Source organism: Stegodyphus dumicola, chromosome 10 (genome assembly GCF_044657685.1).
Source record: "Stegodyphus dumicola isolate Sdum_Otavi_A_Nest chromosome 10, ASM4465768v1".
Classification (NCBI taxonomy): Eukaryota; Metazoa; Arthropoda; class Arachnida; order Araneae; family Eresidae; genus Stegodyphus; species Stegodyphus dumicola.
In genome coordinates, this window is record NC_140777.1 from 146,559,274 (window position 1) to 146,577,315 (window position 18,042).

General features: G+C 33.3%; 1 protein-coding gene across 1 annotated transcript in view; it reads right to left on the reverse strand.

The window, feature by feature from the left end:
* Nucleotides 1-17,453, reverse strand: part of LOC118205714 (bridge-like lipid transfer protein family member 3B) — a 122,019-nt gene extending 104,566 nt beyond the window's left edge. Inside the window, exons 1-3 of the mRNA XM_085825687.1 lie at nucleotides 17,291-17,453; nucleotides 9,173-9,335; nucleotides 6,207-6,245 (exon numbers count right to left, since the gene is read on the reverse strand). Of these exons, the coding sequence (XP_085681813.1) occupies nucleotides 6,207-6,245; nucleotides 9,173-9,335; nucleotides 17,291-17,334 (246 nt within the window). The 5' untranslated portion in view covers nucleotides 17,335-17,453. The remainder of the gene's footprint in view (nucleotides 1-6,206; nucleotides 6,246-9,172; nucleotides 9,336-17,290) is intronic.
* Nucleotides 17,454-18,042: the final 589 nt, after the last annotated feature.

Consider the following 18,042-nt stretch of genomic DNA (forward strand, 5'->3'; position numbering starts at 1 on the left):
GGCGGGAAGTATGTAAGGATCTTAAGTTTTACTAACGTTTATTTTATTTTAAATCTTTACTATCACTTCTTATTTTCTACTTCCGGCCAGAATTATAAGCGTGAAGGAGTTTATGCAAAGTTGTCTGGCGAACGCCAAGTATTTAAGTGTGGCCTTTTTGCCAAGCAGAAGAGAGGAAGCCGTGAGTTCGAAGCAGGCCGCTTACCTTAGAAGTTACGCAGTTGCTACTTTGCCTTCCAGGCCAGAGGTTTCAATCCTCTTGATAAATTAAACGTATTGTAGTGTTCACAGTCTCTGTGCTACATACGCTTCCTGTTATTATAAGGCCAATCTTATTCTAAAGTTAAATTAGAGTTTAGTTTTATTTTGATATCTTTTAAGTTAGACCCCGAGTGGAGGGTCATTGTATTCCGAAGTACGGAAGTCATTGTATATAAAGAAAAAAATAAAGGGTTTTGTATACCCTTCGTCTGTATCCTGTCTACTTACTACAATTAGTGAACATAGCTTTAGTAAGCTCTCTGTTCTAGTCAGGTCATTGTATGTTTCCGAAGAAGGTTAGAAGAAACATTGAACCTGATAATGCGACCTACTCACGTTTATTAATTTTACTTATATTTATTTTAAGAGAAAACTACTATTCTTGACAAGTTAAACTTCGCGATCATAGTGAAGAGAAAAAGATCGACTATTTTGATCATGTGACCTTCCGAAACTGATTTCGCTTCTAGGCCATGATAGAGTCGGCCATGAGGTTCATTCCGATGAAGAAGTGAATTATGTTTTAATTTGCAAACCGAGCAAAAGTGTCTAGACTGACAGGAAGATACTTTATGATTCGACTGTAAACAATTAATGCACAAAGAAAGCTTTTTAATCATTTCGTATCGTTCCATTGGATTTAATGTTAGAAATGTTTCACACTTAAAAATTGCGTGATTATCTTTGCAAACCCCGGGGGACACATAAATTTATTATTATTATTCGTTTTTGTCACTAACGATCGAACTTTATTTGGAGGAATGTTTTGTTTTGTTTTTGCAAATACAGTTTTGTTTTGCATATTTTCTGACACCTGGCATCGCTTTTGAAGAGATGTCATGAAAGAATCCCATTCACATAAATCATTACTATTTAATGACATTTCAAATTGCTTACGCGATTCTTTATCTATTTTATTAAGAATAATATTAATCAGCAAAGCTTCGCTTAATTTATCCATATTTAATTCCATAACTTTTAATGCTCTTAAATGTTTCTGAACTTTATTAATTAATGAGCGTAAATCTTTAGGATTTTCATGAACTATTTTTTCAATAGAAAGTAATTCATTGATATGAGAATTTACAACCAGTCTCTTATTAACATATTTTTCTTCAAGTGCCTTAAATTAGGAAGAAAATGTGTCATCTATTGTTTGTATCTGCTTTGAATCACCAATTAAACAAGATTGTAAATAAAACAATTTCTGAGAATCTGTTAATTGTCTATTAGATGAAATTAAAGCTACAAATTGGTTTTTAAATAAATTCCAGTCTTCGAAAGTGCCAGAAAATTTAGGTAATGTTATTTCAGGCAATTTATAATTCAATGAATTACTTCTTATTTCTGGGATATTATTATTTGCATTCTTACTACATAATGAAGTATAAAGACATTTCAGGCTTACCTGAACATTGGTAATATCCATCTCGATTTCTTCAAAAGTAGCTTCGATGTCTGATATTTCTTCATCTTTACACACTTTGTAATAATCGAAGCGAAGTTCATCAATTTGTTTATTTAACTTGTGAACTTTTTCTTGCAATACTTCTATTTGTTCGAAACCAAAATCATCACTTTTTCCACTGACAGACGACTTTAACTTCGTAATTTGTGATCTAATACCACCACGTTTTCTGTTCAACGTAGTTATGTTTTCATTAGCCATTTTTTATTCTAATTAGCTTCGTCTCGACGATGACCAATGTTTTGAGGTCGCTGGTTAGACTATATACTAAAGACAACTTTTACAACAACAATTTTATTTAGTGGACTGTATCATAACTAAAAATCTAAATCGAAAATGATAAATTCCCAAACATACGGGATCAAAAACATGTATGCTACGCTAGGAGTTCGAATCTTAACTAACTAAAATTGCGCAGAAACAATGCGCTGTACATAACTTATATTGCCGCGTAGGAGGCAACAACAATTTATATGAATTTAACCATGTTTAAAATTAATTATAATTTTAAATCAAAGAGGCAGATAAGAAGTAAGTTTTGCTCTACTCTTTCAAGCATAAAATTACCTGATAATGGTGAAATAAAATTTACACAGATTTGAAACTGATTAACAATAAAATGCAATTTAGACTTAAATTGAAAACAAAAATCTTTCACACAGATTCACTTAAAACTGAGATACAGCAAACCTTGCATAAACTGATTAAATGGTCCACCATTTATTTACCCAGACTATTTAAAGTCGCTGAACACTGGTAGTTCGGTCCGAGGTTCGAATCCCGCGGACGGGCTGGCTGCATGGGCGTTTTTGTGGTTTTCCCCATGTGCAACGAGTATACGAGCCAGTTTCCCTTAGAAAGTCCTCCACAAAGGCATCCCTCCCCTTAGGCAGATAGCCCTCGAGGCTTCGCCATAATCACAATCACACACATATACAGAGAATCCTTTCTGAGACGAGTGGCCGAGCGGTAAAATCACTGAACACTGGTAGTTCGGTCCGAGGTTCAAATCCCGCAAATAGGCTGGCTGCACGGGCATTTTTGTGGTTTTCATTATGTGTAACGTGTATACGAGCCAGTTTCCCTTAGAAAGTCCTCCACAAAGGCATCCCTCCCCCTTAGGTAGATATCCCTCGAGGCTTTGCCTATAAAAACATAAACCAAACCAAACCTCTCTGAAACTAAAATGTGGTGTTTCAAATAGTTTTATTCTCAGGTTACCTTAGATCTTACCGAAATTTATGTTTTCAAGAATATTGGTTATTTTCAAAACTGGGCATCTTAGAAATGTGGTTATCAAAAATTATATTATACAAAAGCTGTATTATGACTTGAAACGACGGGGAGTAACTTATAAAGTAGGGGATGAAGTATTAAAAATTAAGCATTCACTTTCTTCAGCACCAGAAGATAAGACTGCCAAATTTTTTCCACGATTTGAAGGACCATATGCTATAGAAAAAATAACTCACGCTGTAGTAGTGTTAAAAGCCAGAAATGGTGAAACCTGCTCCGCAAACATTGATCAAATCAAACCCTACTTCGATCGTAATAAAATGCAAATATTTTCAGATCTTTTGCAGGATCCGGCAAGGCAGACACCGCAGGCACAAGCTCCAGAGGTGGAAAAACGACAAGTACAAGGGCAAGCCATTAAGAGGCAGGAGCAAGTGAAAAGAAAATTTCCCCGCGGAAAAATTGAAGGTAGCAAGAAAAAGAAGCCGTTCCACCGTCCAGAAAAGAGAGTTCACGAACACCCCCAGAATGAAGAAGGGAGAAGGACAACGGATGTGAAGAGAACCAGGAGAAATGACGGCAACTATAACCCGGCTCTAAAACAGAAGATCTACTCATCCGACAGGACTCTCCGCAGCAAATGTCGCCGAACTGCGGAAGGGCCATCAGCGGCGGAGGAAAAGTTACAAGGAAAATTTGAACGGCCAGCAACGAGGTCCAAGCAGGAACACGAAAGAAGTTTCCCGGTTCCGCCAAGACCAGCTGCCATCAAACGGCCAAGACCACAAGCAGAGGAGAAAAAGAAGGTATTCAAGGGTGACCGAACTGGTGAAAAAAGGAAGCTTCCAGAGGAAGGCACTGAAGGGAGAGCCCGTACAAGAAGGAGGATAAATCAAACAACTATCTGCAATACCTTTAAGGACTGGGCCCAGAAAAGGATGTCCGAATATCACAAAGATAAGTAAAATTTTATGTTACTTTGCAAACATTAAGTTAATTTTTCATTCTTACTGCAAGTGGCAGATTTCAAGAAGTTTTACCTCATGCGAGGTCTACCTTTATCGCCAAAAGGGCGAGAAATGAGTTGTTACCGATTTTGGTATCATGATTTTCAATTACTCGCGCGTAAAACTAAAGTTGATGTATAATAGCGTTGTGTAAAGACTTAAATATTGTAAAAATTTATTGTATAAATTTTATTTAAAACATTCTAGCAAGAAAGAAGTTTTAGTCTGAAAGACTTTATGAAATATAGTATTTCAATGTAGAAAGAATTGGCACTTGCTTTGAAAAGAATAGAAGTTAACAATGTACTACTAATGTATGTTTTCAAATGTGTAAAATTAACGGCATGTTAATATGTTCTTATATACAATGTGAACTGTTATTTTAAATGTTAAGAAATACCGTGATATGGTAAAAGTGAATGTTAAAATTTTTTTATTCGTGTGACTGTAAAAAGACTAAATCATGGTGAATATGTGTTAAAGGTTGAATGATGTAGTTAGGCTCTCTGACGCTACACTTCAGAGTTAGACACTTTCAGAATAGTACCTCAGGGTTTAGAGTTGGAATTAGGGTGTGTTACGAGGTCTTGGCATGTTGAATTTTAACACGTTAGTGTTTTGATTGTAGGAGGAAGTGTTGAACACGTAGACAGAAACACATTTATGTTTGGTGTTCTTTTACAACACATGTCAGAGAGCACGGGGAGAGATAATTAAAATAGTCATGAATGAAATAAGAATGTTAAGAGAAATATAATTATACATGTTACTTGCCATTTCATTGTGTAACATTTCATTAAACTAGTTTTCCTTCCAGAGATCTGGAAGGAACCAGATTTGAATAAGAGCTCCTGTTTGGATGCAGTACAGATGAAAAAAAAATTGTGTATCCTGGAAGCTGCTATTGTAAAAACAAATTTCTTTCTTTTAAATTTCTAGCTTCTAGCGAAAAATATTTGTAAAAGATTGGCCTCGCGTTAGATTCTAGAGCTAAAAGTTTTCAACAAGGTCGTTTTAGACCTCAGTTTTAAACTAATTAACTCTGGCGGGAAGTATGTAAGGATCTTAAGTTTTACTAACGTTTATTTTATTTTAAATCTTTACTATCACTTCTTATTTTCTACTTCCGGCAAGAATTATAAGCGTTAAGGTTTTTATGCAAAGTTTGTCTGGCGAACGCCAAGTATTTAAGTTGTGGCTAATTGCCAAGCGAGAGAGAGGAAGCAGTGAGTCAAAGCAGGCCGCTTACCTTAGAAGTTACGCAGTTGCTGGTTGCCTTCCAGGCCGGAGGTTTTAATCCTCTTGATAAATTTAAACGTATTGTATCTCTGTACTACATACGCTTCCTGTTAATATAAGGCCAATCTTCCACGTTTATTATTTTAAAGTTAAATTAGAGTTTAGTTCTATTTTTATATTTTTACGTTAGACCCCAAGTAGCGGGTCTGTGTATTCCGAAGTACGGAAGATTTTGTAAATAGAGAAAAATAAAGGGTTTTGTATACCCTTCTTGTGTATCCTGTCTACTTCCCACAATTAGTGAACATAGCTTTAGTAAGCTCTCTGTTCCGAGTCAGGTCCTTGCATGTTCCCGAAGAAGGTAAGAAGGAACATTGACCCTGATAACCTTACCATTTTTCTATTCTTTACTATTACAATACTGGTCAAATTATCACTGCTTAGAAACTGAACTCCTATTCTTAAAAAAATATTAAATGCTTAAATAAAGTGATAAAAATAAACTTTTATTTGATCAACAGATTTTAAGGTCACCCAAGTGAACATAACTCCTGATCTAAATGTAAAATTACAAAATATTTTTGCAATTTTAGTATGTATGGAAAACTATTCAATAAAAAAATCAAGCAGACAATAGCCAAGCTTAAATACAAGTAATTCAAATTAATGCTATAACTGCCAATCTATCAAAATGATAATCATTTTTCTTTTTTGGTAGACACAGCATTCATTAGTCATTGATAGTTCTGGTGTTAAATTAACAAATAATATTTTGAAAATATTATTTAAATAAAAACTAAAAAGAGAAACATAATTTTTTTTCTTTTTAAACAGAATCTCATCAATACAATAAGTTACATCTTTCTTCAGATCTATAAATTACTTTTAAAAAGATTACAGAAAGCAAAATTAAAAATTAAACGCCTACCAACAGACTGCACAAAACTGATTAGAAGCATTCATTTTGTTTACTGTTTTCAAGAAGAATAACTTACCAAATATATGGGAACAGATTTCAATTTTGTCCATGATATCTGAAAATTAAGAAATGAAATTTTTAAAAACTTTGTCATCTCAATAAAATTATATGTTTTTTAACATTTTTCAAAGGAAAAAAATACATTCATTAAAGTTTAATTATAGCATAAAGATATCTTTATACTACATATTGTTACATTGTATGAGTTCGTGGATTTGGAGTAATCAATGATAATACTTGTTGAAAAATTAGAATCAGGGAAAGTTAATTTACGGAGTGCGCAAGGCTAGGCCTTTAACTCTGCATCATCGGAAATAAAATAATTACATCAAAAGAGGGGTTCATCTAATAAGGGAAAATTTTGAAGCCTAATTATAAAAATAAAAGCTTTTCAGATAATGCTTTCCGCATAAGAAAAAGGTAAAACTCATACAAGGTTTTTTAATTAAATTCCGTATCTAAAAAGAGCCAGAATTTAATTTTGAGAGGGCAGTAAACATTAAAAAAATTTTGAAAAGAATAAAAAAAAGCAATACATTTCCTTGATTCTTGATATCAACGGTAAAATAAAATCCTTAGAGCAAGCAGTCCAGATCAAAAGAGCTAGCGTGGGTTCAATTGAACTTGCACCCACTCGAAGAGCTGGCAAAATGGGCTGGGGGGGGCGAAAAGTAGCAGTTCAGAGTGATACAGCTGATGGAGGAGAAGAAAATTTTAGTCGCTATTCAGTGTGACGTTTAAAGGACAGATAAGAGCCCCCCTTAGGGGGTCAAAAGCAACCTATTTAGTGGGTGAAAAAGCTTTTAAGAAGCTATTGAGAAATTAAATGCAGTCGTGTGCAGCTGTAGAGATAGTTGTCCCTTGTTAAAGAGACGTTAGAAGACTCTTCTCAAAGAGTTAAAGAACAGGGTTCCTCCGTTCAATGCCCTTAAGCATTGTTAACGCGGGGGCGGTTAGGGTTTAGGAACAAGATGTAAGCATCCACTTGGGCGTCTGTATTCCAATACCGGCACCGTTTAAAAGGCAGTTGAGCATATTCAGATTGTAAGATTGCTCTGAGTCGCTATTTAGAATGTTGAAGAATTAAAACACAATTTATTCGCCAGTAAGTACTATTTACACAGGACAGCTCTAAAAACACGTTTACACTCATTGAAAAACTATGACAAACACGTAGAAACAATCAGCAACACAGCCTTCAGACTACAATGGTGAAGACAGCTTTAAGGCAAAGCAATAAAGTACAGCTCCCGACTCAGTCGTTGCTCTCAAGCTAATCCCTGAACTCATCAAGATGCTACTTTCTGCCCGTAAAGGCAGGTTATATATAGCTTTAACCTACCTTCAAAAATATTCCCAAGAAAACAGCTAAGAATGTGTTCTAGAATGTTCTCATTCCATCTATGATATATCACAAATTTTGTGGCCAAACATCACTAAAATGGACGATTTTGCACCATATCTCGAAACTGTACTTTTCCCTACCACTTTCTGACAACCCTATGGCCACTTTGTGGGGAAGTATCTCACTGGGCATTTCACAACAATATGTATGTATAAAACAAATTTTTATAACACTGCCATAATGATACAAAGATAAGTATTTTTTAGTCCTGAAGGAAAGAAACTTATGTGAACTCATCTTTGGCATCTGAAAAGTTTTGTTTGTTGATAACCATCAACAAACAAAAGCTCAACTTGCATTCCAATAACACCGCACAGCGGGTCCAAATGAAGCAGCTCACATTACAAATTTACAACTGACAAATATCATGTATATTTGGGAAAAAAGAACTGCTTAATTTCATAACCACCAAAATTCTGATCATATCTATGCCAAATGAAGCTAGTTTTCTTGATCAAATTTATATTGGTGGGTTTCATTATTTATATACAAAATACACTTTTGCTTTACATAAATAATCATATCAATTCATTAGACAATAATCTAAACCAGCTAAGATAATCTAAACCAGCTAAGTGTTTTATAATTTATCATTCAAGAAACCAGCATAGACTCCTTCAAATCATAACTCTGTTTACCAGACTCAATTTCAGTTTCAGTAAAAAATTTCTGCTTTGTGTTATTTCCATATTTCTATCTTCATATACACTGTTGTGGCTTTTCCCTCCAAAAAATGTTTTTTGTATTTTAATATTTCATTTGTATTTTAATATTCCAATGCACCCCATTTAACATAAACTACAGCACAAGTTATGGCATTGTTTCAATGAATTTATGGCCAGTCTCTGAAATTTTTCATCAGAGTTGCCCAACGATTCTCCAAGATTTCCGGAGAACAAAGAAAGAGTAGAATCGTTCAGTTATTTTCCTGTTGTACTACACAGATAAGCGAAAGATTTTATGGGGAGCCAATCTGCAGGAACTGCGTGTGCCGTAAATGTGATTTTCCTCTTAACTAACTGGCATTCCTGCTTGTCATATTCAAACACTTGTTCGCTAGGGAAGTGACACTACATTGATTGATGCTGATCAGGATCGACCACCAGATAAAAAAAAAATAATAATAATAATAGAAAAAACTTTCTCCCCTCCCTTAAAAAGTCTAGGAATAAAAAGTACAATACTCAACAAAAGGAAGGGTGTGTGCCTTAAATGTGGCTTTCCTCTTAATTAGCTGACATTCCTGCATATCATATAACACTTGTTGGCTAGGGAAGTGGCACAGTGGCCAATGACAATACATTGATTGATGTATTGATGTTGGCCAGGATCACATTTTCAGCCCCTGAGCAGCTGCACCAGAGTTAGCAGTTTTATATCTCACCTAAACAATAAGTGAAGCCTTAATGTCGATATGCCTACATGTCATCTCACTAGATTTAAACTGGAGATCTAAAATCCGAAATTGCTTAAGTCCTGACAATTCTGGATCTCAAACTTTGCATTGTACAAACAAATTTTATTAAATAAAAATCATGTTCTGTATGGAATTTGATTCATTTTTCAAACAATTTTACCTGTAATGTAACATGGTTGCATGTCGCTTTAGTCAAACATAACCATGCTGGAAGCTCCAAGAGTTCAGTCAGCACCTTTTCATTTAGTTCTAAATTACGCAGTTCTCCATGACCTTTAAGAGTACTTAAATGTAATTTATCAGGGGACAGATTTTTGGCAAACCTAAAGAGAAAAAATAATACTCTGAAACTTATGTAAATATGTCCAAGAAATAATATTCTTCACATAGGTAATTATATAAAAATAAAAAACCAATCTGAAAAAAATTTGTTTCAAAAATTCTGAATCTGGAATAAATCATGTATTATATGTATAAACACCTTAAATACCAAATATAACAACTTTAGTTAAGTTCGTCTAAGTATTTGACTAATCTGGATAACTGGGTCATCTTTTTTTCTGTAAGTAAACTATATTTTTAGTACAATGAAAAATAGAAGAATTAAATTTGGTATTGTTAAAGCTACCACAGGATAAGCCTTCAGTGAAATTTACACATTACAGATTGGGCCAATTTGGTAACTAGGCATAATAGTCACTTTCAAGCCCTAGAACCAAATATATAAAATTAACTAAATATATAAACTAAGAATATGACTAACCTGGATAACTGGGTCATCCTTTTTTCTGTAACTAAACTATATTTTTAGCACAATGAAAAACAGAAGAATTAAATTTGGAATTGTTAAAGGCTACCACAGCGTAAGCCTTCAGTAAGACTTGAAATTTACAAATTACAGATTGAGCCAATTGGGTAACTATGCATGATAGTAGTCACTTTCAAGCCCTAGAACTAAATAGAACTAAATATGTTCTGGTTTTTACTGAACTTTAAAGACATATATTCTATTATACATTGATCTATTCTATTATTCATCGATCTATTCTATTATTAATTTAGCTATTCTATTATTCATTTATCTATTATATTATACATTGATATTTTTTGCTATCTTAAATCAAATAATACATACTTATACAAGAAAAAGTCTTCAGAGGTGTGCTATTCAAATGTAAAGGAAACTTACTATATCTTAGCAATTAATACAGTGTCATCAAAATAGGGATAAGAAATAAGCACCACTTTTAGCTTGATATGAAATAAGCAATTAGATTAAAAAAATAAGATGTCCATTAAACTGTATATAGTTCAAAAATATTTAAGGATTTGTTAAATAACTTTTATTGTAATTTTTCATCTCAAAATGTAAATACACAGATTTCAAAATAATGAAATTTAAAAATATTGAAGAATAATGCTAAAAATATACCATTACTTAAATCTCACAAAGATTATCACAAAGTTTTTATTAAGAAAAATTTAGGAACTTAACATAGCAAACATATTTACTTCTTGTTTATGGTTTGTAGCTGCCATATTTCTACAAATTCTTTTACTATAGCATCAAAAGCATTTTCTTATCTTCTAAGTTATCAATATATAATATTTTCCCCCCATTTGTTACTTTCACACTGCAGAACTAAAAGCTTTCATTCATATATAGTTTATTTTTGCATCTATTTTTACATATATGAATGTCAGATAAAATGCCTCTTTCTTGGATGAATCGTATAATATCTGCTTCACTCCTCAAATCAAAAGCTATCAATATTTTGTGGGAAAAAAGGCAAAAATACATAACAAATACTGTGATAACAAATACTGTGATAACAAATGGCCTACTCGGAGCTATTTTCATGACTGATGGATTATAAGAGACTGCAGTTAAAAATGCAGACAGTTGGCAATGGTCTGTGACATATATTGCCAGTTTATCTACAATTTTGGTACCCTGTTACATAACTGGGGACTATTTCAAAAAACAAAAATCAGCATTATATTTAAAAGCCATTCTTATCTTATCTTGCTCATTTGCACTTTGACAGCTCAGAAAGATGGTTCAGTAGTTAAATCATCGAAAAAGTCCTGGAAATTTGTAAATATAATACTATTTTTGTCGACTTTTAAAATAATTGTTGGTCGAAGAGTTATTTTAACCTAAATAGCTGAAGACATAAAAGTAAGAAAATATCAAAATTTCCTAATAGCAAATGTATATATTTTCTTATATCCCCAACAGATTTACTACTAAATTTACTGGAATCAAAATCTTCTAGACCAATTTATAAAAATGGGCAATTTTTTAACATTATAGTTTGAAAAGCACTTTATCTGTTTTTCTGAAAATTATTTGTAACCATTTACAACTCCTCCATTGTGGAATAAAGCAAAAACATACACAGAATGAAATATCTTCAGTACTTTTCCGTTTCGCCGGCGCAAATCTCGCCAAGCAGACTTTATTGGTGACAACATACAGTATACACATAAAAAATATTTAAAAAAATGTTAGTTCTAAGAATTCTTTTTTCGAAGGCATAAACATTTTAATATCGCTTAAAATTTTATAAAAAGCCAATAAATAAAGACAATAAATTTGTAAAAAGATATTAATTTAAGAATTTACTATGCTTTCATGGTTCAACATCCTGATTCGCCGGTTCATATCACATGACCCCAAGGGATCTCATCTCACGTAAACTACTCTACAATAATATTAATGCTCTCAGTAATTATCTACATTAATTTCAAGTTAAATCTTAATTTGAAACACAAGTTTAAATGCAAGAAATATTTCAATTTGAACGAATAGCTTACTCAGAAATTTTGTAAAACTGCAGTGCTTTACTTCGCTAATGCATTCTCATTAGAATTGATGAATTTAACCCTTGACTTTACCTTTTCTATTTTTTTGGCTTCGGGTAAGCGCTGTGACTGCATCCTAATTGACTTAATTACCGAAAATGGCCTTATACATAAAACTAAACTATCTGATAAAAATTCTATGTAATTATATGCCAGTATTGAAAGAAACAATCAATCTGATAAGAAAAAGCTGCTACTTGTTTTGAAAATGAGGCATAAAAGGTTACCAGTGAGAATATTCCGTTTGGTATCAGTTGTACCATTTTTCACGACTTTATTGCTTGCGCCGGCAAAACGGAAAAGTACCATATCTTCTATCAAGCATTAAGAGTATTCTATGCAGAAATATTTCAAACTCAGAGAATGGTAACCACTAAAAAACGTTTTTTTACTGTTTGTAAGCTCACACCAACACATTTTATAAAATCAATATATTTAAAAATAAATTCTATATTAAACATATTCTATAAATAAAAAACACTACTTTTAAATACATTGCATAAATTATATAAATAGATAAGTTAAATTCAAAAGAAATCAAAAACAGAAATGAGGATTTAAAACTTGTTATAAGGAAAAGATTAGTTTTCGGATTACATGCTCTAACTAGACAAGTACTCGCACTACATGGCCAATATAACCTTAGAACAGTTCCGAGGGTTCAACTCCCTTTTCCGCACCTTGTAGAGTATTGGCAAAAATCGCCGGCGCAAATCTCGCCAAGCAGACTTTATTGGCGATAACACACAGTATACATATAAAAAATGTCAGTTCTAAGAATTTTTTATTTTGAAGGCATAAATATTTTAATATCGTTTAAAATTTTGTAAAAACACAATAAATTTTGTAAAAGACAAAGAATTTGTAAAAAGACATTAAGAATTTATGGCTAATCTTTGGGATATGGTAACAGGTAGTTTGGCGACATTTTGGTAGGCGATAAAGGTTACTACCTAGGACTTTGGGAATAATGTGAAAAGTACTCAGTTCCGATTACGCATTATTTTGTGTGAGGGAAATGAGAGATCATGAGATATGTCATGTGACATTAATGGACGAATTACAGTTCTTTAATCGGAAAAGGGGGGAAATCTGGAAAAAATCTGGAAATTTTTATTTAGCTTCATTCTGTGTTGTGTGAAACAGTGTTGGTTAATTTTTGGATCCCATGGCCCTATCTAAAGTGAATTCGAAATGGGTATTTAGTGGGATTGAAAGGGGTAGTAATAAGTGTTTTTTTAAGGTTGTGCGAGATAGAAGTAAAGATTGCTTATTAAGTTTTATTAAGCAGTATATTCTACCTGGTACAGTATCTGATTGCTGGAAGTCATATGTCTGTTTGGAGGATGAAGGTTTTCAACATCTTGCTGTGAACCATAAGTATGATTTTAAAGATCCTGAAACAGGCGCACATACGATTGCTTTTTATTTAGCGGAGGAAATAATAAAAGTTTATCCGCCACGTAATCAAGATTCTGAAGAAGATTAGGTAAGTTAGTATTTTTAATTATTTGAGGATATTATTTTTATGCATTGTTCTAAATGTAAGGAGTAAATAAAGTAATATGGTATTATTGGAAAATTGTTACTAGCAATAATTTAGTTTAAAGTACGTAGGTAAGTTGAAAAATAAGTTTTCCCTGTCGACTGTGGTCAGAGTTGTGTATGAAAGTCAAAAAATAGAATGAGACATTAAAGATATGACATACCTTTATTTTTCCACATAGGTACCAAGTACATTGAGACATTTGTCATATCGCTTGATAAGCTTCAAAAAGCCCTCCAGGAAAAAATCAGGGCTTTGCATATGGAAGAAGCGTTGAACGGCTATGGGCGAAAGGCGACACAGCAGGAAAACGCGCAAGGTCACCGATACACCATTGGGTAGAGGTCGCTGCAAATCAAGCAGATGGCGCTGTTGCAGTGCCTGCGCAAAGCGGAGACCAGCCTCTCATTTGAGCCCCAGTAGGTATGGAGAGAAGGTGCGTTTTGAATTCGTGGTCAAAGGAGGAAGTGAGAGCAGTTATCCACTATGAATGGGCACGTGGAGTATCAGGAACAGAAATTCATAACCGCCTCGCGGAAGTCTATGGGTCAGGTGTGATGTCGAAGCAAATGGTGCGGAGATGGTGTCGCACATTCAGTGATAGACGTCAGCAAGTGGAGGACATACCGAGAGCTGGACGGACGCGCACGGCCACTACAGATGCAAATGTCAGGAAGGTGGATGTCATGATTAAAGCGAACCAGCATATCACCATCAATGAAGTAGCGGAAGAACTTGGAATCTCACATGAGCGAGCTCAAAACATCATCCACGACATTCTTCGATGCAGAAAAGTGTCAGCACGATGGGTGCCCCGACAATTGACCTCGACACACAAGGAACAATGCATGGAGGTCAGCCTGGAACATCTCCTCTGTTACCATGAAGATGGCAATGACTTTCTGTTTCGGATTGTGACGAGGGATGAAACATGGGTCCACCATTTTACGCCAGAATCGAAGGCCGCATCTATGGAGTGGAAACATCCGTCATCACCTGTCCGAAACAAGTTCAAGACAACTCCCTCCGCAGGTAGAGTGCTTCTCACAGTTTTCTGGGACGCCCAAGGAGTTTCGTTGCTGGACTTTTTGGAGGTTGGAACCATCAATGCTACGCACTACTGTGACACCCTGTCGAAATTGAAAGAGGCGATTCAGAAAAAGCGGCCTGGCCTTCTCACATCTGGCGTTCTGGATGACAATGCAAGACCACATTCTGCGACGGCAACGCAAAACCATATTGCAACTCTTGGTTGGGAGCGCCTACACCATCCGCCATACAGTCCTGATCTCGCACCAAGCAACTTCCATTTGTTTTCGGCTTTGAAGAAAAATCTTGGGGGAAGGCGCTTTGGAAGCAATACTGAAGTGAAAGAAGGCGTTCAACGCTTCCACCATATGCAAAGCCCTGATTTTTTCCTGGAGGGCTTTTTGAAGCTTATCAAGCGATATGACAAATGTCACAATGTACTTGGTACCTATGTGGAAAAATAAAGGTATGTCATATCTTTAATGTCTCATTCTATTTTTTGACTTTCATACACAACTCTGACCACAGTCGACAGGGGAAACTTATTTTTCAACTTACCCTCATAATTAGGATTGTAAGCTAATTTTTATTAATTTAATGTGCTTATTTATATTTTAAGTAGTGTTTTTAAATTTAATTATATTTTAATTAAATGGTAGTTATTTTGTGAATTATATGTTTGTAGGAATTCGGTATACGTTTCAGTGGAAGTAAACATGCATGGCAATAATTTAAGTATTTCACACTAAGTATTTGCAACCATTTTTAATATTTGCGTTATGAATTTGTTGGTGACGTTTATAATAGATAATTTAGAGATAAAAGTTTCTGGATATTTTATTTATTTTATACGTGCAAATGTTCATCCTTGGAAAGGGTATATACTTTTTCGCGATCAGGTAATTTCATATATGTCCTTTTTACCGGATTTAAAGATTCAAAAAATTTTCATGCAATTTCGTGAAATTTTTCTAATTTATGAGAAAAAAGCAGTGTACATGGATATAGTGAAGAGTGAGCGCAATGCCATTTTTGTGCAATTCTGGGATGTTTTTTTAAGTAAAAATAAGTCGACGTGTACATGGTTTAGTTATATTTTAATTAAATTATAGTTATTTTGCGAATTTTCTGTTTGTAGCAATTTGGTATACGTTTCAGTTGAAGTAAACGTGCATGGAAATAATTTAAATATTTGACACTAAGTATTTGTAACCATTTTTAATGTTTGCGGTATAAATTCATTGGTGACGTTTATAATATAATAGATAATTTAGAGGGAAAAGTTTTTAGATATTTTATTTATTTTATACATGGAAATGCTCATCCTTGGAAAGCGTATATACTTTTTCGCGATCAGGTAATTTCATATATGTGCTTTTTATCGAGTTTCAAGATTCACAAAATTTTCCTGCATTTTCGTGCAAATTTTTTTAATTTATGAGAAAATAGCAGTGTAAATGGATAAAGTCAAGAGTGTGCGCAATGCCATTTTTGTGCAATTCTGGGATTTTTTTTAAGTAAAAATAGGTCGACGTGTACATGGTTACTGTGTATGTGCCATTCTGAAAAACGCGGCAAGGAGTTTGCGATTCTGCACTTTCTCCCAATTTTGCAGTTAATATTCGTCATAATTAAGCACTGTTGTTCCATAAAATTTCTAGCATAAGCATAATTCGGCTAGCAGATTGTTGGAAAAAATGTTGAGTAAATAAAGAAAAAGAAAAAAAAAAAAAAACTTGTCTTTACTTCGTGAAGACAAAATGGCGGCGAAAAAAAAAAAGTAGAAAGTTGCTGTGGCAGGGTTGGTTGCCAAATTTTCGCCAAAAATCGCCAAGTTACCATAATCCAAAGATTAACAATTGAATCTATTGAATTAGCATAACACTGACAACTGTCAAAGTTCAAATAATGTAATAAGAATAAATCAGAAAAATGTTGCAAATAAAGATATTTACATAAAATAAATAGTTCATATTTTAAAATAATATAAATAATACTGTTCAACACCTAAAACTAAATTTAATTATCTGATCTCAGATTTTCTTTTAAAACAAACCATTTTTCATTCGTAAAATATAAGGATGCACTTGGTCTGGAAATCTATTGGAAAAATCTTTAAATAACAAATATGTAAAAAAAAAGCATATTAATTTGAAATCTAAATTTAAACAAAATTTAATTTTAGATTGCTCTATAGAAAAATTTTATGAGCTTCAAGAGAGTGACATGGATCTCTCTTATTCAAGAAGCAAAATTGTTCAATTGCTACAAAGAAACGGCAGAAAAAGTTACTAAAAGTTTCTTTATACCATACTAGTACAGCAGACAATGATTTCAAAACTAAAATTTCAGAAAATATAATATTAACATATCATTTTCTGTCATCATCAGTAATACTAAAACTTTTAATAATGCTTTTATTAACTACAACCTCCACATCTACCATTCTCTCATTGAATATACCACATAATTTCCCTTCTGCTTACAGAAATTAACATTATTCAACTATTTTTATATCCATGATTCATATAAAATTTACTTTTGAATTAAATTTAAGAGTAAAAAACTTCTATGACGCATGATAAAATTTCATGTAACCTTAGTAAACAAATTATATCATTTTAATTATTCTACTTATAATGTTTCAAATGTGAGACATAGCTTTCTTGAAAGATAACACAGCATTTGTACGATATAAACAATCCCTATGTAACAATGCTCTCCGTATGTCACTTATATTAACGGATACATTAATGACAGTGAGCGTATTGAAAATCAAAAATTAGGAACTGCATTACACAAAATTTCAAGAAAATGTAATTAGATAAACCTTACTTTGATAAGTGCTTTAGCACTTGATTCTTGAATATGGAAGCCATCCGAAAGTGATGAAATTAACATTGGAGCCAATATTCATTCAACATAGCATTTCTCATAAGGTCTTTCTGTTCTTATTTATAAACATGCATTTCCTTAAGCTCTCTGTAAGACAGCAGGTTAAATTACAAGCGTCTAGACCCCAAACCTCACTTTTGCTCATCGCACGGGTTTCGGAATGAGAGAGGGCAAAAGGGAATTTCGCCCAAGCTCTTACAAATGCTCTTGTTGGATTTCATCCAAGCGCTCAAAATTGCTCCTGGTTTAAGATAGCGTGCGTATGTTACTAGCGCTTGAAATGATAACAAATATGAGTGATGCTATATTTACTTAGCGTAATTACATTCAGTCTATTGTGTTAGATTAATTGTGTGTAAAATTTCCGTTTGTAAATTGTGCAAAATTTTGTCTGAATGCAAATATTTCGCATATTTATATTATCAATATGAGCAGGCGATCTTATGCCAGCAGGTGACTGCATTTTAGCTAATTAATTGTTAATTGCATTAATTTAAATCTCATCTCTATAATGGGTATATAAGGGCATTATCAGACTTTTGTATGAGGAAAATAACAAGTTTTACTTTTCATTAGCAGCTTTGATTTATGAATGTAAAAACCCTTCTTTGTATGAGATTGAAACTTTTTCAAAGCATTATTTTATTTAATATTTTTCTTATCTTACGCTTATTATCTTCTGATTAATTCAA